This window comes from Lepidothrix coronata, unplaced genomic scaffold (assembly GCF_001604755.1).
Source record: "Lepidothrix coronata isolate B3197 unplaced genomic scaffold, Lepidothrix_coronata-1.0 Scaffold85, whole genome shotgun sequence".
NCBI lineage: Eukaryota > Metazoa > Chordata > Aves > Passeriformes > Pipridae > Lepidothrix > Lepidothrix coronata.
Window position 1 is genome coordinate 3,382,664 of NW_016690265.1, and position 25,678 is coordinate 3,408,341.

General features: G+C 44.7%; 1 protein-coding gene across 2 annotated transcripts; it reads right to left on the reverse strand.

Moving 5' to 3' along the window:
* Positions 1-89: 89 nt before the first annotated feature.
* On the reverse strand, positions 90-23,957 carry MFSD10 (major facilitator superfamily domain containing 10). Of its 2 annotated transcripts, XM_017820719.1 has the most exons (14): positions 23,861-23,905; positions 23,541-23,613; positions 21,181-21,370; positions 19,971-20,067; positions 16,310-16,413; positions 15,148-15,306; positions 13,753-13,941; positions 9,106-9,214; positions 7,991-8,102; positions 6,555-6,663; positions 4,542-4,632; positions 2,952-2,999; positions 1,464-1,553; positions 90-1,116 (listed from the first exon to the last, which is right to left on the reverse strand). In XM_017820719.1, the coding sequence occupies exons 3-14, from the start codon at positions 21,349-21,351 to the stop codon at positions 1,010-1,012; spliced, it is 1,386 nt and encodes a 461-aa protein (XP_017676208.1). In that variant the 5' UTR covers positions 21,352-21,370; positions 23,541-23,613; positions 23,861-23,905; the 3' UTR covers positions 90-1,009. The 2 variants fall into 2 exon arrangements, with proteins under 2 accessions (XP_017676208.1, XP_017676209.1); XM_017820720.1 differs by lacking the exon at positions 23,541-23,613 and having other exon boundaries at positions 23,861-23,957.
* Between the last annotated feature and the right edge of the window lie 1,721 nt (positions 23,958-25,678).

Genomic DNA, 25,678 nt, shown 5'->3' on the forward strand with positions numbered 1-25,678 from the left:
AGCTGCAGCCTGTTTAATTAGGTTCATTTTCTCTTAATGATTAATGTGTTGATTAATGATTGCTTTAATGTGTTCTAGATATTACTCAAATTGGCTACTATAAGGCTCCCTGCCCTGGGTGTCCCAGCTGAGCAGGAGGCAGAGCCTGGTGGAGGGGTCCTTCCTGCACCCACCATGGGGTCAGCACTGTGGTGTCATGCATGGTTGGCTCTATCAAGGAGACCTTTGGCACCTCAAGTGAAGTTCTGGACCCACTTTGGCTCAGCCAAAAGGAGATGTTCAGTTTAAATGAGTGTAAACAAGTGTAATTAACTGACCATAGGACTGTACAATGTAACCGTTTATTCATAATGCAAAAAGAACAGTGCTTGGTCATCAAAAACATCACACAGTATTAGAAATATAAAACATCTCTCCAAATTTGTTTATTAAAAACAGCCCCGTGCCAAAGTACCAGTGGGGCTCAGGAAGCCTGTAGTGCTTCTTGCTTTTGTTTGACCATCTCGTTTGAAGGCGTTGATGCAGCATTTGCAGAGATCTCGTACCTGCTGTACAGAAACCGCCCATCAGAGCAGCCCTGGGGGTTTCTCCTGTGCCAGCTGAGCCCCTGCAGAGGCTTTGCTCAGGGGCAGGAGCAGAGCAGAGCCCCCTGTGCACTCCAGGACCATGGGAACGGCACCTGGTGAGTGGGGAGAGCTCCAGGCCCGTTGCTGTTGTGCCTGTCTCTGCTTCTCTGATGATCTTAATGCCTTACTCAGCTGTTTGTGGGGGAGGTGTGTGTGTCTGTTTTGTTCTGTTTAGTTGGTTTGGTTTCTTTTTTCTATTTGCAAACCCCACCTGATTGGGGGGCTGCTTTAAACATAACTGCTGTGTGTTGTTGCTGCAAATAGTCATTATGTATCTCTTTCCAGAAGATCAGAATCTTCCTATTTGCTCAGCAGGGTCGGGTGCAAAGACTCAGGTCTTGTAGAAGGCCCTGGAAGCTGGTGAGAGTTTTGTGGTTCCTTCCTTACTCCTCCTTTATCTGCTGTTTTATAGACCCAAGTAAAGCAAAGGGGACAAGGAACAAAACTCCACAGGCAGTGAAGCAAATCTCGGCCCCAGCCAGCCAGTAAACTGCAAAGGAAAGGGGATTGTCTCGTTAGTGCCCTTGACCTTGCAGATGTGTAAATGCTTCAAAGCTGCTGCTCTCACAATGCAGAGAGAACACAGAATTACTGAATCCCTGGTTGGGTGAGCCAGAGCACCAATTACTTGGCAAAGGGCTGCAGTCAGGAAACAGGTTCTGGCTTTGCCTCAGTCTTCAAGCTCTGAGTTGCTGTGTGGTCGCTTCCCCATCCTCTGTCCCTCTGCCCTAAATGGCCCAGGGAACTCACCCCCATGCAGGGGCTGGGGGCTCTTTGGCACCTCCCCTTCCCACCCTCCCTGGCCAAAGGGAGGAGGGAGCAGGAGGCCACACTCACCTGCAGCCGACAGGATGGGTCCCAGGGCTCTGGCCAGGGCTCCCAGGCTTCTCAGGATCCCCATGACTCGTCCTTTCTGGCTGGCAGTGCCTGTGCGAGGAGAGTGTTATGCTGTGTGGACGTTTTGCTTGGGACAGGGACAGTGTGTGGGCAGGGCACTGCTGTAGCTTTGGGAACCTTTTCATTTGGAGGTACTTCCCACATGCTTCTCCCCCTCCCGTCACTTCACACCCGCTGCCCAATCTCTGCTTATTTGTCCTCCAACCAAGACAATCATGACTGCTTTGTTGAAAAAACACCAGGGCTTGTCACAAGTGCTTGTCCAGGGACAATTTGTAGTGCATTCTGCCCCCACCCCACCAAAAAAGAACCTAACAAAAAAAAAAAAGCTTTACGTTGTACACAAGATTTTCTGAGGAGGCACAGGTATACAAGAAACATGGAAGTGTGAATGCAAGTTAAATAAGAGCAACTGTCAATGCCATTAATGAGCAAAGCCTTAGTTTTCCACCTCAGCAGGCACTGCAGTGCTGGCAGCCAGCTGACCCAAAGCTACAGAACTGTGTCATCCACAGATGGCAACACAGCTACAGCTGCGTTACAAGGTTACATAGCAACCCATGCCAGAAGGTTTCAGAAGGTCCCTTGGAAGGTCTTTTCTAAAGAACCAGGAAGAAATGATTTCACTGCTGGCAGGGATGGCTGGTGTCTCTTTCAGAGAACTCAGGCTGTTCCCTACTCAGGCTGTTTGTGGCCTTTGCCCACTCCTCAGCTTCTTAATCACCACCAGCAATAAGGTTGCTGCAGTTTCCCCATCCCCTTGGAACAAGCTGCTTTACACAGTACAAAATTAGTGTGATACTGATGGTCACTGAACAGGTCATTGCTGTTAGTGCTGAAGCAGTCAGGGAGTGTGGTCAGTTTTGAGAGACAAGTAGGAGCCTATCTGGGGGTTCCCTACCCTCCCTTGCAGGATGTTTCTGAGTTTCCCAGGATCAGGATATTGTCAGGATATCCCCCAGCAGCTCCACTGAGCTTCCCTTCTGTGAAGGACACTCATAGAAGGGAAAGGCTGTAGCATTGCCAGCCTAACACAGCTGGTTTGCCCCCTCCAGCCAAGATTAGTGGAACTACATCTGTGGATTGCTGGCTGTGCTGGGATGGAGCAGCAGGGATGTGACTGGCTTTAGCCTCATCCTGCAGGAGTGGCCATGGCTTTGGGGTTACACATTTACAACATGGGGCAGCAGCTGGGGGAACATTTGCATTCCTGCTCTCCTTGTTAATGCACTGGGGAAAGTGCCTTTTATAAAGCCAAGCAGCAGCCCAGGCCACAGGTCCAACACTTGGATCCAAGGTGAACCAAAGCCATGAGTGATCCTGTTGATGCTTCACTAAACTTGAGGTCAGTTCTGTACTTGAGCCAAGTCCAAACAAAGGTCAGTGATGTGGCCAAGGGTGGCCAGTCAGAGCAGGAAAGACACTCACCATAGCCTGACACCACTGCTGACAAACACGGGATAACAATGGCTGCAGCTGGAAAAACCCACAAAAGAGACTGTTAATGAACAGCAGACCTCACAACAGTTACAAGAGCAACAGTGAAAAAAACATGTGGCCCAAACTCGTTACTACTGCAGAGAAATATGCTGAGCTCTGGGGCATTTGACCAACACTGAGTCATCAGGTTCAACCCAGTCCAATAATGAAAACACCCCCTCAAAGCCAACCTGCACGAAGAGCCCAGAGCCGGGAGTGCTCCGAGCAGATGTTTCACATCAGTAACTCTCACTCTGTGAGCCCACGGGACAGGGATGGACAGGGCAGATCAGCCAACTGGTAGTTTTCCAAAGCACTCTGGTCTTATCAGGTGGAGCAGGGAATCGCTCATGTTCCAAACAGACAGTGAGGTGGCTGTGCCCAGAGTGACACTGTCCCCGTGCACACAGCTTTACTATACTCAGGGATGAGAGAGGCAGCCACGTTCTGTCTTGGGAAATAAGACAGTCACGTCCAAGAAGAAAAGGTTACAAAATTTTTGGACACAAAATCCAAGAGCTGTTCGGCAATCACTGCCCTCTTACTGAAATAGGAGGCTTTTCTGCCAAGAGGGAAGCGCCTTAAGCATACAAAGCAGAGTCATTTCTGGGAAGGACAACTGGAGAGCAGGAACAATGGACATGTTGCCTTAACTGCCCCAACTGCTGGGGCAGAGGGAGGAAGAGAGGGGGAAGAGGCCCCCCACAGAGGCATTTCTAGATGGCTTAACTGGGAAGAGATGGAGTTTTTTGTCAAAGTAGGGCACCTAGGAAGACTCAAACATGGTTAGACAAAATGAACACCTCCCTCACTCCTCACGTGTCAAGCACACAGCTGGCCATAGAATAACAAACTACTCAATAGATGCATTTTGTGGTTTACAGTTTGCTCTTAAATCAAGCTGTACCATGCAAAAGAGAAGTCTTCTACTTTTGTAATTAGTCATATTTGAAGCTTCTTAACAATAGTTAGCAGGACTGGGAATACCTGAAATCTCTTTTCAGACAGGGACTGCAGTAGATGGATCCAACTTAACTCATAACTGTTTCCCTGGATAACAGCTTAGATTGGCAGAGTAGCATTTATCTAAACACTTTAACATCTGGCCCTCGCTCAGTCTGAGCTCCAACCTGCAGCCTCAGCGTGTGCAGGTCTCCAGCCTGTGGCCTAAGAAATAACACAGCCACCACGGAGGGACAAAGACATGATGTCTCCTTTTCCTGAGCTGAGCTGGGCTATTCAGTGAATATTTTGCTTCTAGGTCTGATAAAAAGGGGAGGAAAAACCACCCTCAAGAGCTACCCAGTGAGACAAGGCAACAGGAGCACCAGGGATGCTTCCAAGTGTCACCATGACAACTTCTTGTGATACAAACAGCACCACAAAAAAACCAGGCACTGTTTCTTGCATATTTCATAAACAGAAACATCAGCTTTCTGCTACTTATAGTTTGAAATTAGAAGTGCATCTTTTTTAACAGGGTGAATAAATACAGGAAGAAAAATCCTTTGTGCTTAGAGTGGCTTTTGATCAGCTCACCGAAGGAGTACAGCAACAGTCCAACACTCAGCATGGTCACATTTGCAGCCCATCCAATTAACAAGAAAGCTGGAATCAGCAACATAATAGCCTGCAAAATGAATGAGTCACACGGTTACATCTAAGCCCTGCTTGTTAAAGCCTAACTCTAGGTGTCCTGCCAGTTCTCTTCCGCTGATGGGACAACACAGAAGCAGAAAGGCCTTTCTTCCCAAGTAGGCATTTCAAAGTCACCTGGATGGCCACACACCGGCACAAGGCACTTTTCTGTTCCCTCTCACTATCACATGATTGCAGACCACATGCACGTTCTCTCTATCACAGATCCACCGTTTGGGGGGGATTTTTTCTCTTGTTCTGTGTTGTCCAGGACAGAAATCTACCTTTAACTCTTCATCCCCTGAGCTGGCACAAGAGAGCAAAAAGCTTGTGTGCAGCAGGACTACAGCTCATCTGCTTTTTCTCAGCAGTATTGGCTGATTTTATCTTTAGGTTTCAGATTCCATATTTCTGTAGCCAAGAAGAAAAATGGTGGGGTGCAAATGGCAACTGAAAGTCAACACCCCAACACCCCCCCCCCAGAAACCAGTCTTCATCTCCTCCAAGTGCTGGACTTCAGTTCCTCTGTGATGTCTCCCTTGCTTACAGAGCTCCTGCAGAAAAGACAGGCCAGATCTGCTGCGTGTTTGATAAAGGAGGGTATTCACTGCCACTAAGTGCCTCATTTTGAAGATTCAGTTATAAATGAGCTACTGTAACCACTGTGCTGAGAGGCCACATTTGCCACATGCTGCAGATTCACAAACTGCCAGAATAACTTCAGCAAAAGGGGGAACTCCCACAAAACCCACTGACATCCATGGAAAGAAGGGTGCAGGGCCAGTAGGTCTCTGCACAGGGCACAGGGTGTTCTTGAGAAGCCACCACCCAGAGGTGATGACACTTCTCAGGGCAGGGAAGAGGAAGGAGTATAAAATCAGTGGGGCAAAATCAGCGTGCACAAACTGCAGTGCAGTGCCAGCAAACGCAGCAGGCTGGCACAGCACATGTAGAAAGCTGATGAGGAGGATAAAGCAGCAGGAACACAGAGTGTTCATCACAGGGAAATGCTTCCTATGTGACACAAGCAACGTGCCATTAACTTTCTCCTGCCAGGGAGCAGGGTGGAGATTGTTTCACCAGCAGAAATAACCTTAAGAAAAGCTGAGTTGATCCACTGGAATGCAGTGCAGTTTGGAAATCGTTTTTTACCCTGCCACCGTTGAAATCACAGGCATCAATGTATTATTATACAGCCTGTATTATTTCACAGCCTGAGTAAACCTCTTGCCAGGTGGTCACTAGCAGTTCAGAAACACTTGAAACCTGCTCTGTTTAGTTCCACACACAAATGTAAAGGACAAGACATATCTACTGTTCCCACAGCTGTATAAGCTGCAGGAAACTGTTCCCCATCATCCCAATACAGCAGCTGCAGCATCTTTATGAAGAAAGAGCCAAGCAAAACAAAGCAATGTACACTTTTGTCAGTGAAACTTCGGTCTGAACACTGGCACGTGCTATTGTTACATGTAATACTGATGGTCACAAATCAGATATTGGAAAAAGAATCTATTTCTCTCTGCCCACCAGTGAAATACACTCTAAGGAAAGCCTGTCAAGGATGAAGATGGCCAGATTGAAAATCATTTCCCAGAAAGAGAGTCAGAGACCAGCTCTGAAGCAGCTTTAGTAGTTTCAATGTCTGCACTGCAAGAGAAGTCACTGAAACAAAGCATAATCTTCACAGCATTTTACGTAGCTTGCACAGATGGACGATCTGTTCTCATTCCTTAATGCAATTAAATATGAAGAACACACAGTTTCAATAATATTGTTGCTGATATGATAAGAAATGGTCTAATTTGACAAATACAGTTATATAGCCTCCAACTATCCTCCACTGCACCTCAGACTGAAAATTAACAAATCAGGTTTGTGGGGGAAAAGAAATAGAAATATTATTTTTTTTACCCGTTTTACAGCTCTGATTTCATTTCCTGGCTTGATTCGGCGAGCATAGCCTCCCTGGATCACAGCCATTGTTATTCCAATAAAGAAAAACATCTTGCCCTGCTGCATGCTGGAAGGGAGGCAAAAACACACATTGTGGAATCACGCACTGAGCATTCCGCCCTGGGATTCACAGGGCCCCTGAGGACCCTTCCCTGAACCAGGGAAAGAGAAAATGCTTTTTGGTGCTCTCACGAGAGTGCAGGTCCCTGGTGTGCTGACATCGGTTTCCAAGGCAGGCAGACAGCAAGGAGAGACACCTCCAAGTCTTGTCGTGTGGATGGGACAACTGCTGGCAAGTGCTGCAGCCCCTTCAGACTGCTGTGGTGTACTTTGGTATTTCTAGGGGGGCCCACAAAGAGTCACCATGTAAATTGTGCCATATGCACAGGAGTCGTTGGTTTCTGAGGAGCAACTCCTGTAGGGCTTGATTAAGGTCACCAAGGCACAGCGTGGGCACTGGCCTGGTGGGGATCATGTGCTGCACCAGGAAGGTGGTCACATCACTACTCCCCTCACCCTTCAATATTTCCTCAGTTTTCCTTTTCACCTCTCCCACGTACTAAACTGTGTGGACATTCTCAGCTAAAAGGTCTCACCTCCATGACAAGGTTGCTGTCTCACAGCCTGTGCTGATGCTCAGCTGTGGATCTCACTAAGGCCTGTCCTGAACGGACGGTGCAGGACTAAGTTCAATACACTAGAAAACCTTTCCTTGGCACACATGTATTAGTTAAGACACAAACTGTAATGAAACACAGACAGGGAAAGATGAGACAACCCCTTGAGAATTACTCAAAGGGAAGGACACACGCAGGGATCAAGTTGCAAGTTCACGTTCCTGGCTGGAATTCTTCCTATGACCTGACAGGAAAAGTATTTCAAGCTGAGCTGGTGTTAATGGATTCTGTTCTCTTCTCTAGTGTTTGACTAAAGGAAATCAAACTCTGTGACATGACTGTACACCATATGCAATGCAGAACTCTGATGAGCAAATAAAATCACACAGCTATCCCTCCATCATTTGCCTCTTTGAGTTTCAGGATTTGTCCTGATACTGAAAAACTCCACTGAGGAAGAAGAGAAAAGGTTTTACAATAATCAATATAACTAGCCCAGCTATACATATTTCAGGAGCTTTAATTTAATTTTGTGTATTGATTTTCTCTAGTTATTAGAGGTTGTAGATTATTTCCTTTCATGATAAACAGTGTGCCTGTATTTTCATAAATTCTTCCCACAAAGCCTAAGTTTCACCGAACACAAGAGTTGCTTTCTAAGTGGTTTTACTAACGTCATAAAGCCTCTCTTGAAAATACAAGAAGAGACCTTAAATCAAGATTTTGGAAAATATCCTAGACAAAATATACAACATTTATATTTCAAGTGTGCTTTACCTGCTGAAGTGGAATCTCTGGTGAGTGAGAAAACTCAGTGTATACTCCAAGCCAGAAAACAGGAAGAGGTACAGGAAATAAGCCAAGCCCAAAATCTTGAGATTCTGAAGATCTAAACAAACAAAAAAACCAAACACCAAGGAGGGGGGGAGAAAACCACTGTGGTGTATTTCAAACATAGCTTGAGAATATAACCACCATAGTAGAGCAACATTTATCAAGTGTACAGGGAAAAGTTCTCACCTCAGATGCTCTTTTTAAATATCCATACAAAACACGCCACCACAACGTGACTGTCGCCCACTACAGCTCCCTTTTTATGAAGGGAGGAGAGACAAGAAGACTGATCTCCCTCTGGGTCACCCTGGTCTCACTCACCCAGCCCAGCCCCTCTACCTCACATTCACACCTCCACCTACACATAGACTGATTTATTTATTTTAATCCACACCTGTATTTCACCCAGTGCCTTGATGCTGCTCTCAGGATGTTACTGACTGAAGCACACTATCCCTTTTTCTAAGCTACAAATGGTCTGTGCCAGGTTACCTTACTTATTTTTCTGCCAATGCAGGCTTTGGCAGGTTTTCTCCAAAGAGGCAAATATTGCACTATTTCTGATGCAGCAGCAAGGAGGGTTGAATGATCAGTTGGTGTACCTGGCAAATACTGATTTATTTTCTACAGCTTAAAGAATTTCATGTAGAGAATGGAGTAAATCCTGCATCTCCAAGTCCTGAATTCAGAAAAAAAAATTCCAGTCTGAAGTTTCCTGGTTTGCAGCTTGAATAAGAAAACTCACATCTCCCTTACTCATGCCTTTTTAATCTGTCCTTTTAAATCACAACTTACTGCAGCCTACTCCATGCTGCAGCCAGTGCCTGAAGAAAATGCAAGTATCATGTCTTCAAAACACTAACCTCCAAAACCTTCTTTTGGGAATAACAGCACCGAATTCCAACCAAACAGGGAATTTCAATTCCCTGTTCCCGAGTTAGTAAAGCAGGTGAGCAAACAGAGTGCTGCTTCTGAAATGGTTTGAGTGAAGTTTTCCCTTTAAGTTTTCAGTACAAAAAGGGACACAGTGTTACTATAAACAGCCAGGTAACACTTACTCTCCTGTGAAGGGGATTCCTTTCCTCGGGTGACCGCAGAGAACTGAAATAAAGCCAAAGGACTGAGCAAGTCGACTGCTGCCTGAAATCCAGATGTCACAGAAGAGACCTGATCAAGGGCAGAAAGAGGTTTATTTAAAAACCTACTGTAATAAGCACTGCAAGGAATTGACAGTAACTGTCAGCTGTGCTTCTACCCCTACACAAATCATCTGAGATGAAACAAGGCACCTGGCATTGGGACTTGAGTGGCTCCCAATAACAACCCAGACTTTCTGACCCCAGAACTGGCTCCAGCACTGTCATTGAAAGATAGAGCATTGATAGCTCCTTTCACTGAAGACAGAAAACAGATTCTTCTCCAGGTTCTTAAATAAGGCAGAAGAGGCTTGTGCTCTACAGCCTCAAAGGTGGCTTTATTTGGTTCACCTTTTGCATCATCCCTCACGTCCAGAGAACATTTACTGGGAAAATAATGGCACATCTGCCTGCAAGCTCACAGGAAGCTGAGGATTTGTTCCTGTTCTACAAGTCTGAGATCAATATATGCAGCACATCAAACGCCAATCTGTTTTGGTACTGGTTGCTCTTTTAGCCAGCCAGTGACACCTCCTGGGGAAGAAAAGGAAAATATAATTTTTAGAGACATTCCTTGGAGATATTTTAGAGAGATTTCCAGAGAGATTCTGCCCAGCCACACTGTGTGGCTTTTTAAAGAGGAAAATTTATTTTATAGCATTTCTGGGCCTTGTACTTTGTACATCTCAACCTAATTATGCACCTAGTGGCACTCTCCCTGCTCCATATTCACAGGCACTTAGGAGATGCTTAGTCTTCCCTCTATAGAGAATTTAAATTTTGAATTGTTTATTTTTCATGTAAAGTACAGAAAAGTGAAGAAAATACTAAAAGAAATAATGTCTAAATTCTTCAGGAAACAATCCTTTTTAAAGTAGGAGATTTTAGCCTGTCACTTTGCATGGCAGTCACAGGAAGAGATAAGACAGACTCAAGAATCCTGAATAATCACACATAGTATTTCACACCTTCAAAGCACTGCACAGGCTTTATCTGATGAGCTTCCTTCTCTTCCCAGATAGGGAGGGAGGGAGCTATCACCCCTTTGACAGCAGAGATTAAAGGTCCAATTATCAGTGGAACTTAATCTCAGTGCATGACCTGAGGACTCATATGGACTGGATTTAACAAAGCTGTAAACAAATCAACCTTCAATAGGGTATTAACGTGACCCCTGTCTTGTTCTGATAGTCAGAGCTTCTCAGTATCTGACAGCAGAGCTCTGGAGCCCATTAGTCTCACAACAGCAGCCAGTTCAATATACCAGGCTGGGCTTGTATGAAGCCATAAAAGTTGCTGATCCACACAGAACATACCGGGATATTTATTTCCCCTCCCACTGCATGTGTTGCAGGGAGTAAACAGACACGCCCAAGAAGTTTGCCCCTGCTTTTGAAAAGTCTGTAAGAGGATTTCCTGAAGCTGGCTTGTAGCAATCCTCAGTTCCTGCATTTGTTGGCACCACAGCATTTGTTTGCACTATAGCAGAGGGAATCTGGTCACAAGCAACCCTCTGCAAGCACGTTTGCCAGTAATAAAAATCCCCTGTAGTTTGTACCCGTTTTGAATTATTATTATCCATGTCAGACAGGATGCCAAGCTGCTTTGTACCACAAGGCTGATTTTAGTGTGGTGCATACATTTAAAATCTTAAGTGTTTTATGACATATATGCATATGTATTAGATTTTTTTAATATAGGCGGTTTGTGTGTTTGCACACCTACATTTCTTTCAATTTCTCCTCTCTTTGCCATAGAAACAGTGGGCTAGAAGTAACTTCATCCACTGATTGATAATGAAAACACTGTCCTAAAACTGACTAATGAGCTTCATCATCCCCAAATAAAGTACACACTGTCCATGTCAGCAGCTCCATGAAGTTTAGATTCTTTGCAGGTTCAAAATCTGCAACATTTAACTTGCATTCAATTTGTTATTTTCTATCCTTAGGATTTATTACTCCCAAATTGCTCAGTTTTACTCCATGATCACCCTAGAAGTCACCTTGAATGGTGACTTTTTTCACAGTGTCTTTGTTTATTCTGCTTTTCTCTAATGCAGAGAGACTCAGTAACACATCTTGAAGGCAGAGTCAGTCCAAATCAGGAATGCAGCCTGGGCCTTCCAAGCTGCAGCCTTGCCCTCCAAACCAGACACTGTTTAGTATGCAGAGAGCACAGCTCTGTCTTTCCACAGGTCTGCTAGTGATGCTGCATAGCCCTACACAGTCCTTGCACCATTACCTGGGCACCAGAAAAAAAGAGTTGTAAAACCCTCCCTCCAACTAGCAGCCTTGACCATGACTAGCTTAGCTAAAAATTAACTCAAAAGCTCTTAAATGGGACAGATTCCACTAGAGACCTTTCTAGTCCTCCCTTCTCCCAAACAGGCCACAGTAGGAGCTGTTTTGGCTACCTTACTTAAGGCCAGTGTCTGTCAGGTAGAAAGTGCAGCTCTAGTCTCTCTTTACCTGGTCAACTCATGGAACAATTGAGAAAAAGAGGAAGGAGGATAGTGAAAATTCTGATGTCTTTGGATGAAAACTCATCCTTGTTCCCCCTGTGCCCATCCACCTTTCCCTTTCTAGGGGTTAATTCCAACATGAATCAATGTGAAATACTTCTCTCCTGTGAGAAGTGGACTGACAGAGAAACAAGGGTACAATGAGAACACAGCAAATCTCAAGGAAACAGATGTCTGATCCCACTGGCACATCCTCTCCTACCAGTTATCATTAGTGTTTCCTCTCTTTTTACAGCTTTGTCCTCCCAGCATATTCCACTCCTATACTGTGGGAGCACCTGCTCCAGCTCAGCCCAGCCAACTTCCAGAAAGGCAGCCAACACACCTGCCTTTCCTCTGTCATCCACAGGACAAGGAAACTGCTCCCCTCCCACTCAGAAAGCGAGAGTAATTACCAAAGAAGAGAGCAAAGCAGCCTAATAAGTGAAATTCCAAGTATGCTGGAACACGTGGATCATATGGGGCCACTGCAAGCTGAGAAGAGATGGCACATGAGCACCAACCCTGAGATCAATCACAAGAGGCCCCAAAGCCAGACAAACAACTCTCCTGTCAGCAAGCAAACACCCCGTGTACTTTGTGTGACTGGGACCTGACCCTGAGCAGCACCTCGTGCAATCCCCACTGCTGCACAGGGACAGAGCCCCAAGAGCAGCAACAGAGCCCTTCTTTTCTTACCAAAATTCAGTTGTGTTGGCTAACACAGACCAGCTTATCAGAAGAACTCTCCAGAGGATAAATAAAAGGTGGAGGGACATAATCAGTCATCACACAGTCCTAAAAGGCACTGGAGCCATTTAATCACTCTACAGCAAGGGAGGAATTGTTCATAGAATAAAGATTCGCTCTACAGCACTTCCCTACTTCAACATGATGCCACCACCCCAGAGCGTGCAGCTCTAACTAAGAACAGGATTAACAGGATTTTATCCAGAAGGTTTAGAAACGGCCAAATAGGAAAGAGGAACAGATGACACATGGAAGAGTTGTTAAAATTAAAAAAATAAAATAGCTGTAGTGCTTGGGAACACAATGTGAGCAACTGACTTCACACCGGACACAACCTGCTGGGAAACATTCAAGGGAGGTCTAAAGTTGTGCCCTGGTAGGACATTGCAGACAAAATTTCCTGAACAGTTCTCAGTGTCAAAGGGGTTTGGCCACCCAGAGACCAAGCACGCTCCAACAGCTGAGTGTTGCTTAGACACCAGAGATAACAGGAGTTTTGGCCCCAAAAATCCAAATAATCCCTGAATTTTAGCACATGTAGGTATTTTCTATCTGTAGAAGAAAGCACAGCTCAGAAATAAGTAATTTGCTACTTTAGTGTTCAAAATATTCAAAATCACAAAATCTTCTGACTTGGAAGGGACCCAGAAGGATCATCGTGTCCAACACTTAAGTGAATGACCCACATGGGGATCAAACCCACAACCTTGGTGTTATCAACACCACACTCTAATCAACTGAGTTCATCTCGGGGTCATTCAAACAAAGACAAGAATAATAGTTAAGAAAATTTTTAACATATACTGGCCAAAAGAAAGAAAATCCAGTCTCTCATGCATTTACTTTTATGATTAGCTGAAATTCCTCCCCAAGGAGTCCTTGTGATCACAGTTTAAATTTCACTGTCTCCCTCCCATGCTTGCATTAGGTTTTGAGAAATTTAAACCCAACACATCAAAACTAGCAATTAAGCAGCCATGTTAACTATACTTCTCATATTACACTGGGCTAGGAGATGGGACCATCCCAAGGCCAGGTTGGATGAGGCTTCAATCAACCTGGTCTAGTGGAAGGTGATCCCGCCCATGCCAGGGGGGTTGGAACTAGTGATCTTTAAGGTCCCTTCCAACCCAAAATATTCTATGATTCTATGACCATGCAACCACTTTGACACCAGCCCGAATAATAATCCTAATCCCAGGAATGAGCTAAATTTCTGAGATACTGGCTAAACCATTGTTTCCAGTATTTCAACAATTCTCAAATCCTATTTTTACAAAAAAACCCACAGATCCTGAGACTGATAGTCCATTTACCCGTTTTTCCTTGGGAAGTGTCTCTGGAAGTAGGAAGAAGATGAACACTAAATCAGCCACAGCAAACATGAGAGCTAACAGTGCTGATCGGAGATAGAAGACTTCTCCTTTCTCTGTCTCCATGGCAAGGTAAGCACCGATCATGGGGCCCAGGGTAAAACCAAGGGAGAAGGCAACACCAATCATGGCCTGCAGGGATACAGTGAACACAGACATGGAGTTTTAGACACCATTTTTTCCATTCAGGTAGCTCAGTTCTAAAACAATTTGGATTTCCTGACATTTTCCTAAAAGAAATGCAACCAGACACAGAACCTAATCACCCCCATGATGTAGGGAGGCACAGAAAAGAGCATGAAATGTGAAAAACCTGTTCTTTCCAAATCACTGATTTTATTTTCTGTCCAGTCAAGGAAGTGGCAGGAACAGGCAATGGCCCATCACGGTTTGGGAACAGCATCAGTCAGATGCTATTTGCTTCCCAGAAAGCAGAATAAACATGCCTACTCTCCTTTGGAAAAGAAGAGGATATAAGCCATACAGATGTGAGCCATGCTTGTACTAAGGGACTTACTCTCAGGCCCTAAAAATAGGCCCTGACCCATTTTATTTACTAATGCTGTATGGCTCTCTCTCTCCACAAATAAAAATTTATTTTGGCTCACCAGGGCTATAATAAATTGCTTGGAAAATCCATTAGCTATTACTGTGAAATCTAAAGCTTTCTCCTCCCAAGAAGCAGCTGTCCCACAGAGTGGCTTATAACAATCTGTTAAGAGAAGTTTGGGCCCCCAAGGTTTTTAAAAGATATAACTGGTAATTCACAGGCCAAGTTCAGCCTGCAGGGTGTTTCCATCTGGGCCACTGCCTTCTGGAAGGGGATAGGGCAGCTGCTCACACTCCTTGCTGCTCAGTCAGCCAAATGTCACATCCTTTACCCACTGAGCTCAGATCCTGAAGCCAGTGCAGCATCCAAGGAAGTCTTGAGGCACACTGTGCCGTGCTGCTGTGCTTCCACAGTTTGGAAAGGCGAGAAAAACGGGTTGTTCTGTAACTGGCCTCCAGCTACCAATACTGAACCATAAGACCTTTTGATTTCAATGCTATTATAACGAGAATTAAAGTTAAGCAAGAGTAACAGCTCTAACACTTAAAGAGAGAGAGTTTTTCCACCTCCAGAACATCTGTGTTTCACTTGTAGGTGAAGGTCATTGGCAAGCAAAGTCCAAGAGCTCTCAGCAATATGATCTGGCATGTTTTCAGAAGCAAGGTGGTATGAAAAGTCATGTTTTCACTTGATCAGTAAATACACACCTGAGGAAGACATACTGAGCACTTAAAATCAATAAAAGTTACCTAGTAAACCTAAACACATACCCCACAAGTGTAACTCACCATGCCCTTGCTCCGTGCTTTTGGAGAGTGCAAGTCAGCAATGATAGCTGTGGAGAGGCTGACATTCCCTTTGCTTATTCCCCCTATGATCCTGGAGAGAAGAAAAACGCCAAAAGTCCTAGAGGCAGCCCATAGTGAGTATGATGCTATCAAACCCATCTGCAGAAGCAAGAAAGGGTTCTTTATAAAGCAAAGCAAAGCTGATATATAATTTCTGCACATTTCCCAGCTAAACATTTAATTTTTCCTTTATTTGTTTTCAAAGGCTGCTCCAAAACCCACATAACAGAAATGGCTGAATACACTCAAACTGCACTGTGTCCTGAACGGTGATGTAAAAGAAGTAGAAACAAATCCATACAAACTTCATGTAATTGTGATATTTCTAACAAAACTAGAAGAGCAAAGTTCAGTGGAAGTTAAAGCAGTCCTGGGCACAAAACATTTTGTACATCCCACTCCATTTGTTTCCAACATCAAGAGGAACCTGACTTCAAAATAAGAAGAATTCACAGTTCTAGCCCTTAAATTTCATAATCAATCATGAAAACAAATGCTTATTTAATTAACTCCCCAAAGCCTACAGGATATGGGTAATTTGTATGTCCTCCACAGTCAAGTTCCACCACCTATGTATGCACTTGCTGTGCTATTAGAAACCCATACTCTGACCAGCAACAGAGAAAACATCTTGGAGAATGTTCATGTTCGTAAGAAATACGTCTTGCACTGCTGTATAGCACTTCCTAACCAACAATTCCCAGGCTCTGTGAAAATGAAATGATCAGCCCTCTTTAGTCACCTGGGGAGCTAAACTATACAGGGATTAAGTCTAACATTTGCAAACAGAGCATCTGAAGTCATACTCCCATATACAGGGTAAAGGGACTTTGGAAAACCATAGAAACAGGTAAGTATTTTGATGCCCTCTATCTACAATTCTGGATCTGAGAAGCTCAGCTTAAGCACTCTGTTTGGAAGTCTGGCCAAGTGACTTGGCAAGAAACAGTTAGCAATCAACAGACCTAGAACATTCAATTCTAGAATTGGATTGTGATTGTCACAATTCAAACACAGTTCAATTTCTGTGCTAACCACAAGATCTTAGTGCCTTCCACTGTGTACTGAGACACCAGGACTAAAATCAGCACGTGACACTTACCACTGTCATCAAGATGACAGGCCTTCTGCCCAAGCAGTCTGACACAGCACCAGTGAGGGGAGAGGAGAAAAACTGTAGGATGGAAAAGATTGAGCCAATCAGACCTAAAAGAAAAAGATAAAAAAAAAGTATATACCATTAGACTTACTGCCTTCATCTTAAATACAAAGACAGCCAACCTGGTTTAGACCTATCAGATTATCTCCTTTAGAAACATGAAATTAAATGTAAAACAGCAGCTATAAAGAACAGCTTTGTCTCTAAAACTAAGCTGCTCTCAAAACACTAACCTTGCATTGTTACTTAACTGAGGCACAATTACAGACGGACCAGATACCCAGACAGACCAAGTAACAGCCATAAACTGGATGATTTACTGGTTACTTCATTGGTGAGAAGGGGTTTGGAACTCACTGATTATAATGGAATGATGATTCTCCAATGCTTCCCCAGCTGACTACATACATTTTATGTTCTTAAAGTAGAGATAACACAGTCTTTAATAGTCACAGTTCTTTTAAGACTTTTTTGATTATTTGAACCTGATTCTGTCACAATTAGTTTTTCTTTCCTTTTTATCATGGAAAGAAGGACTTAAGCACTGCTGTTGGTGAGGCACCCTAAGAGGTAGAAGTGATTCCAACAGACTCCAAGAGTCTTTGAAATCTGCCTCCAGTTCCTGTGATCTTTAATTCCTCTTTTCTCTTGCCATTTCTAGCTTCACAGACTTAATAATTTGCACTACACTCTCAACAAGCAGACAAAAGATGCCTTGCTGTCAGTTTTTCTCTAAAGGAAAAACTGGGTTATATGTCTCAGATCCTTCAGCTATCAAAGATTTAAAAGGCAAAGTAGAGACAGACCAGAAGTTCTGCTCCCTTCAACTTTGAGGAAGGCAGAGTATTGATACTGTGCACCTTGTTGAGAACAGCTGCTTGTGATAACTCAGAACTCAAAAAAAAAAAGAAAAAGTAAAAAATCTTACAGATTGGTACAGTGGCAGTTTATGGCAGACAGTTCTCTTCCTTGTGTTTCTAGCACTGTAAAAACACCCATTCATGCCAAATATTTCAAAACTAGCATGCAGCAAAAGGGCTGTTCCACATGGGGGAACAAGCCAGGAGCTAAGGGTGACCACGGCACTGGCACTGCCCTCACCAGGCCGGGTCCCACATGACCTGGGCAGGCTGGGCAGAGCAGGGTGCTGCTGACAGGGCCCATGGACAGTCCCAGGCAAGGCAAGGGTTATACATCAGGTCCATCCAGGGAATCCAGTCCAGACCAGCAGGAGCCAGGGGCAGAGAGAGGAGTGGAAACAAGACCATGATGTGAGTGTAATGACTTGTCGAGGGACAAGACACCTCCAATGTAGTCCAAGGTCCATCCAAGAGATGGGGACAGAGACAGCCCTAGAGACAAGGCCCAGGTTCCAGCTGAAATACAGCTCCTGAATCACAGCAACCAAGTATGGTGCTTTCAGGGCCTTGGGTGCGCTGAGAAGGTTTCTGACCTAAAGAGGTTGCAGCCTAAGAAAAGATGAAGGAAAGAAGAAAATATCCTGCACTGGGAGAAACAAAGAGATGATCTTGCAAGTACCTTTCCAATCCTATGCTCTTTGTGACAGATGAGGGCAATGAAGGAATACAGGCTGAAGGAGATTCCAACGGCCTCTGCTTAACATCACAAGTATAATTAAACTTTCCACTATTGACATTTAAGGTGCATTCAGACAAGATAGACTGAGACAGGAACTAACTACAACTAAAATGGCTTGCCCATGTTCCCCTGCTTCTGCAGCCTTGGTCAACTCTCCAGTGAGTTAATTCAAGTCAATCTGGCAGAAAAATAATCCAGAAAAAAAGAAAAGAAGAAAAATTCAGCTGGTTTAGCAAATCAAATGGCTCATTAAGAAAAGCTGTCATCAAAGACAGCAGAAGAGATGAAGCCAAGTGTGACAGATACCAGGTTAATTTAGCCACCTTGTCTGCACCCTCACTGGCTGTGACTGCCAGGTAATCAGTGAACAGTCCTATCCCTACTTGATACTGCTTCTAAATAAGTTCTCTTAATACTTTTCTCCTAGAGAGAGAAGACAGATACCAACTTCCTTTCTGAGACAAGCAGTGGCTATTTTATTTGCATGTTCCCACTTGGATGCTGTATTTTCTCCAAAGGGCAAAAGAGTCAGCTGGACTCCTCTGGAATGAGCAGGGAGGTAGACTTGTTCCCCTTGAGAGCAACTGAGCCAAGTCAAGGGATACACCATTCCAAAGGGTATATGACATGGCAGGTAAAAGAAAAACAACAAGTTGAACTCCACTGGGGGTTCCCAGCCCCTTGTTTAAACAGAGTCTGAGATGGTGAGAAGGTGCAAAGAGGGGGATTGCAGTCAGGCCTTAGAGGAGATAGAAAGCAGCTTCTGAGGGATTAAAGAAAACTACTTCTTAGCATTCAAAGCCAGTAATTTGAACACAGAACACAGAAACAAAATCATGCCTGCAAGGAAACTGTGGGAAAGAGGAAAAATGCTTGTAAACTTTCCAGTGTCTGTTATACCCAAATAAAAAACTTTAAATAGTAACAATACATTCAAACCTATTCTAATGAAGTTTTGTGGTTTGTTTAATTTTTAAATACTTTTATATTTACCTTGTGGGAGGCCTCAGCTCACTAAAAGCAGAGGGTCCAGAGGGTCTAGCTAAATTTAACCCAGTCACTCTCACATCTTCATACTCTCAAATCACAGTTTACTCACAACTGTCTAGATGGCAAGAAGCCAAAAGAGTCTCTGATGTGTAACATGACATATATGCTGCTGGATTTCCCTCCCTTCTCCTGCTGGAGCCCATCCACACCAGTGTCCTAGTGACAGCAAATGTTTCTGGACCCTGCAAGGCAGCAGCTCTGCTGCTTTTAATAGGACTAATGAGATTTAGAAGCAGTGCTGCACTATACCCGCCCAAGGCCGAGGCAAGGCTGGAACTCACAAGTTTCTATTTCCACTGTTTCCTACTGATTGATCTCCAATCTTGTGCATATCAGTTGTGAAGGGAGAGTAATTTTTGTGACTGCACCAGGCCCAGCACAGCAGGATCCTGACCCCCAGCTGGCAGTCTGACAATAAGGAACAGCAGGCCTGTATTTCTGTAACAATCCGTAGAGCAAATTGAGCAAGATCATAGGATAATTCAGGTTAAAAAGGACCTCTGGAGGTCACCTACTCCAACTGCCTGCTCTTAGGGTCAGCTGTGAGGTCAGACTAGATTGTTCAGGGTTCCACCCAGTCAGGGTTTGACAATCTCTCAGGATGGAGACTAAAAACCACTCTGGGCAGCTTGTTCCACTTACCATCCTCATTGTGAAAATATTCGTCCCTATCTCCAGTCTGAACCTCCCCTGCTGAGCAATCCAGGGCCCCAACTTTCCATCTGCACAGCCCCCCACTGAACTCCCCTCAGTGTATAAATGCCTTTCCTTGTACCAGGGACCAAAACTGGATGCAAAGCTCTAGATGTGGTCTAGCAAGTGCTGAGTAGAGGCAGGTGATCACTTCCCTTAATCCACTGACTCTGCTTCTGTTCAGGCAGCCCAGGAGCTTTGGCACCCTTGCTGCCAGGGCTGGCTCATGCTTTTTTTTTGGCTGTTTGTTTGATTTCCATACCTCCAAACAAGACACTGTTGTATTTCCGCTCTGGAGGTATCCCAGCCATCCCTGCAAACCAGTCCACACCACGTTGCAATGACAAATAGAATCCATCCTGAAAAACAGACAAGAGGGAAATAGAAGCAGGAAGGCAGTCCCTCTGTTTTATTTTCAAAGACAGCATCAGAGCTTAGCAAACTAGAGCCAATGTTAGATGATTCCTTCCCTCCTTCTCCCCACAAGGGAAAATTTCTTCACTGATCAGTTGTCACAGGCTAAAAATAGCTAAAATTGTGCATGCTAACAGGCAGCAGATAGTTGGGTGTATGTGTTTGGGTGGAGGAATGTCTGAATTTGAATGTTTTTAAACCATCAGGCTTGCTATTTGCTAACTCCTGAACTGAACAGGCATACCCTGAATCTTTCAATTAATAAAGCAAAATGAGACACAGTCTATCCCACTGCACATAGATTATTCTGTCTGGGAGAACCAGGGGACTGTAGGTCCAGAAAGAAAAGGTGATGCAAAAAAAAAAAAGAATGGTTCTTGAGAAGAGGAGGACGACTTGAAAAGAAGGAGGCCCAGAAAAGAAGGTGAAGGTCTTGGCTATAGGAAATACACTGGAAGTGGGTGAAGACCCTGGAGATCAGAGCCCATGGTTAGGGTTAGAGATAGGGCTGTAAGAAGGACAAAAGCTACAGCTGCAGTTGGAGTGGGGTTAGAAAGGGGCTGAGAGTCGTAGGTGTGGGCTGCAAAAACAATTCTCCCATGACAACACCTTCATCTTGAGCAGCAACACCTGTGTTAATGAGCACAGCTGGGAACCAACAGGACTTTCTGCTCTGTGTTCCCAGACCAGCAACCAGCTCCCCGCTAAGGATGAAAGGTGAGATGGAACATAACACTAGGGGTGAGGTGTTAAGAGGGGTGAGAGCTCTCGTCCCTGTGGTTCTTAGATAAACTCCAGCATGATGAACTGTCTCACCACTGACATCAGTGTGAGACATACCTGGATTTTCGTCAAAACAAACCCTTCATTTTAATGAAAAAGCAAGAGCGAAGAATCTCATGCAGGTTCACAAATAAATTCAGCCTGTGAACCATTTAAATGTGCTGGGTAATTATTAATCTGCTTACAGCTAATTAGTTTGCCCAAAGGCAAGTGATTTTTCTTTCATTCCTCCCTAAAGATCCTAACATTTTCTGTGGGCTGACTTTGTTCCTTACCTCAGTCTGGCTGTAATAATCAAGGATGGAAGGAAACAGTGGCAAGATGAGAGCAAATCCCAACAAGTCGATGAACAGTGCCAGGAAGACAGTTGTAATAACTCGATTACTGTTCTGCCCTTTCTTGTCATCCATGGAGCTGGTGCTGGTTCCTCTCTCTCGCAGGGCCATGTTCCCAGGTGCTCTGCTTCTAAAAAAAATTACATTTATATCCAGTCAACAGGAAGTCTTCTGCAGGCCTTTCATAAGAGTATCTTGCTGATTCATTCTTGCTTTCTACAGACTTCACAAAAATAAACATTAGCTCTGGCTATATTAAGCTATCTGGTTTTCAAGGGAACAAGAACCTCGATTTTCTAGTCTTCGTTATCAGCTCAGCACCAAGTCTGCATCAAGAACAGGCTACAAGTGCAGTAAAATAACAAACTCTGCTATAGGAGAATCTCAAATAAAATGCAGAACTAAGGAGCATTTGAAGTTTGTTGACGTGAGCAACGCTTATACAATGGTCCCAAATGTTTCCAACTCAGCATTACAGAAAAAACTAGGTAAGAAAGGGCACTGTATTCCAAATATTCACATTCAAGTAAGTAATAGTTTATTTATGCCTCGAGTGTATACGAGAAATGACCAAAACAAGAACAAATTTAAAAAAGAAAAGGCAGGCTTCCTAACTATTGCACAGATGCTGTCTTCAAGATAAATCCCAGAGAGCAACAGCAACTTAAGAAACAACACAAGAACCTTTTGAAACTTGATTTTGTATTTCTTTCTCTAGGTGACAGCCACTGACAGGCTGTATGAGTTGGGGCATCAAACAATTAAGGCAGCATTTTTATTTTGGCAGAAATATCAGAACTATCAACTCTCTTTGATAATACTCCAAAACTGTAATAAAATCCTAAAGAAGGATGCAGGCCATATATCATTGAGTATTTAACAAATAAAGAAGCCAGCCTCTATTCTGAAAGAATACTCTGTTTCAACATTTCAACATACATCAAAATCCAGGAGTAAGGCATAAACCACAGACTTCATAAACTTCAGACTCATGAAACAATACAGGATATCTCAGCCATAAAACAAAGAAATTTGCAGTCGCTTCTACTGCAAAAATCCCTCAATGTTTGTTGCACTAAAAGAATAAAAAGGAAACAGAATTTCATCCAAAGCTAATTAATACAAAAATATTCATTGACTTTGATGAGTCAGGAGTGAAAACAGTGAGCAATTCTTAATATAAATTCTATTCCAGACCAGACACACCATATTACATTTAGCTGTGCATAGAACACCATACTACACTAATTGAAGGTCATAACACTTTGTCATGCTCAACAGTAAATGTTATTGTGACATTTTCTTACCTGTGGATTCAGTTTATTAGCCCTGAACCATTAATAAAGTTCAAATGCCATGAGGTAAACAACTATGGAAGAGGGCCACCTGCAATCCACTCAGTAAACTCCTGGCACAATGCTCTGAACCAAACTGGTCTGATCACTGGCAGATTTACATTCAAGATCCTTTTATTTAAAATGGTAAAACATCATGGCTACAAATATTCAGCATTATTTGCTTGCCCAAGAGCATCTGGAGCCAAAATAAGCATTTCTTTAAACAAATGCTCTCTGGCCCAGCCAACAGCTGAGAGATGGGTTCATTATTCAATCGTTTATCCTCACAATTTGTTTATTCATCCACTGAATTGTATGACCAAGCTGAACTTTATTCCAGGGTTATTTGAAGAGGGTAACATCCTTCACACCATACCCTCATGAACATTTTGGCTAGTGTGCAGCTTGAACTCGATGCTTGCACTGACCTTTTCATTCTGCTCCAGTTCTGGCTACGTGGTTGCAATTTCCCTTACGCAACATCCCAAGGTACTACATGTTTCTGCCTTTGTGCTCCATCAGTTTTGTTGTTCAAACCTCTCCATATTTTTTGCTAGGCAGGAAACCACCAAACACTTTACAGGCCCTGGCATCCTGTCAGCAAAAACAGAACACTTCACCTCCACCACGACATCTGCTTTCTGTGAGGCGTGCTGGTAGAGGATTTTCAGTTTAGGGAAGTTGTTTCTCTGGACACGTGTGTCCCTGACACTCGCTGGCCCTGCCTCGGCTCTTCCCAGCCTTCCCTCGGGATTCCTCGTCTGTGTCTCATCACTTCTGCCTCCGACCTCTGTCAGTCCGGGGGTTGATGCCGTGCCCCCGGGAAGGGATCGGCAGCAAAGCTGGCCCTGCCCGAACGCACAAACTGAGATTTGTCATCTTCCAGCAGCAAGAATTCCATCCTTCTGGGGTTTTCTCTACCTCCACTTTTCCCCCTCTGAAATTCCCTGGGCCCGGCTTTACCTGCTGAGCCTCGAGAAGGCTCCTCTGACTCCTTAACACAGCCCTGATCCAGGTCAAGGGCAGGCGCCTCGGGCTGGGGAACAAAAATCAAAAAGCAATTTCCCGGAGCAGCCGAAGTGCAGAGGACAAGCGAGGCCGCCGGGCGGGAAAGGGGCGGCCCCGGAGGGATGCGGCGGGAGGAGCCGCGGTCCCGTCCCGCCGGGGACACCGGGGCAGCCGCGGGACCCGCAACCTCTGCGGGTGCCCCTCCCGGCCCTGCCCCCTTCCGCGGCCCTGGCCCGCTCCCCGGCCCCCCTCCCCGCTCCGGGGCACCCCCCTACCGCTGCTCCGGGTGCTCGGGCGGCCCCCCCGCCGGCAGGAGCCTTCTCTGGGGATGCTGCGGGCGGGCGGCCGCGGCTCCTCCCCGGCCCTCCGCGGCGCCCCGGCCGCCTTCCTCTTCCGGCGGGGATGGAGCCGCTCCCGGGTCCGCGCCCGGCGCCGCCGAGGAGGGAACCGGCCCGCCCCGGGAGGCTCCGCTGGGAGCGGCGGGGTTTGAACCCGCACCCAGGGCAGCCGCGCCCACGCCAGTGGACCGCCCCACTGGGCATCGCGCACCTCAAACCACAGCCCTTCCTTCTTCGATAAGGACAGTTTTAAAGACGGAAGACACACTTGCTCCCATAAGAGGGATGTTTTTTCGTTAGTTGCTACATCGCGACGTTACAGCAGCTGTGAGTTAGAGGAATGGAAGTTTCCTGGTATCTGACCAGAGTAGTTGCAAAAGATGTAACTGTTCCTAAACCAAAGTGCTCTCTTAACACTGTAAGTCTGTAGCCCGGAGAACGTGAATATCAGGTTCAATATGGACAGCAGCATCGAGCACTGTTCCCTTCTCCAGCCGTGCCTGGTGTCCAACTGCCTAATTAAAATGGGAGTAATATGGCTACAACTGGACTTGAGCACATGTATCACCACAGCCTTGAATACGTAAGAATCTGCCAACAAGGTGTATAAAGTAAATGAATAAAGTGTTGAAAAGACTTCTGGTTCCCTCCAAGGCAGCGCAGTTGTGTCAGGGGGGTGGATGTACAGGTATTAGCACTTGGATACAGTTCTTTCGCTCAGTGACATCTCTCTCATGGTTCCTCAGCTGATTAGACTTGGAGGAGTTTATGTAAGTGTAACATCAGGATTAACATGCCAGTTGGATCAAATAGGGAGCTCCTGCTCTCGTGTTTACCTGAGAATTTTATGTAATTGATTAGGTGTGAGAAATTAAATGTGGCACATTCAGTACATACCCTGAAAAATGAATGATTATGCCAGGATTGCAGCCCATTTGGAGGCAAACTTCTGCTGTGAGGTGGTGCTCCAGACTACACTGGAATAATCATTTAATTTCTGGGAAATATATGTAGATGTGTTCTTCTGACTCCTAATCATTGCATGTAACTGATCAGGCACCATCTGAATTCAGATACATTAAAAAAAAAAAACAAAAATCCTGCTCTTCCTGTTGTTAAACCTACTAGCCCAAAGCTTCTGCAGATCACTGAGCCCAGCTCTGTTACTGCAGTCAACCGCGTCATACAATCCTGCATGTAAACACATTGCACTGTTTCTAGAACTAGACAGGTCATTGCCCACCCCTTCCCAGTCCAAAACCTTGCACATCTGAAAGAGCAGCCTCAGTACCTCCAGACAGCAGTGGCTGATGGTGAAAGGTGGAGGCTGACACAGAGTAGGGACACACCATGGTAGATAAGAACTTCTGCAAGGCATGACTGAGAATATCAAACTGCATCCAGCTGCCATAAATAAGGTAATTTATGCAGTTTCTAGATGAACAGTTTTGTTCTCACCTCATTCTTTACAGTATTCCTATTCAGGGTCGCTATTCTCTGGGACAGCTGATGGTGGCAGATAACCTACCTGAACTAAGGGCAAAATGGTAATTTTCCTTTTTCGTGTCTGATGACTTGATTGTAGTTACAGAACAGTTTCTATTTTCGGCTAATTAAATACAGATTTATAATTGATAACAGATGTGTCAAAAGGCCTGTTATGATAAGCCGTTTTAAGAGCAACAAAGAGACAACTCGTAAATGTGATTGTATGAAGAGAAACTTTATGAGAAAGGGTCTGCCAACACTCAAGCT

Bases quoted from the DNA above. Each gene is read 5' to 3' on its own strand.
- MFSD10 (XM_017820720.1), bottom strand. From the start codon at position 21,351: ATGGCCCTGCGAGAGAGAGGAACCAGCACCAGCTCCATGGATGACAAG. The intron at 9,215-13,752 runs GTAAATGGACTA...GCCCTTGATCAG, and splicing joins CACTTCCCAAGGAAAAACGG to GTCTCTTCTGTGACATCTGG. The intron at 6,664-7,990 runs GTAAAGCACACT...CCTCCCTTCCAG, and splicing joins CAGAGATTCCACTTCAGCAG to CATGCAGCAGGGCAAGATGT.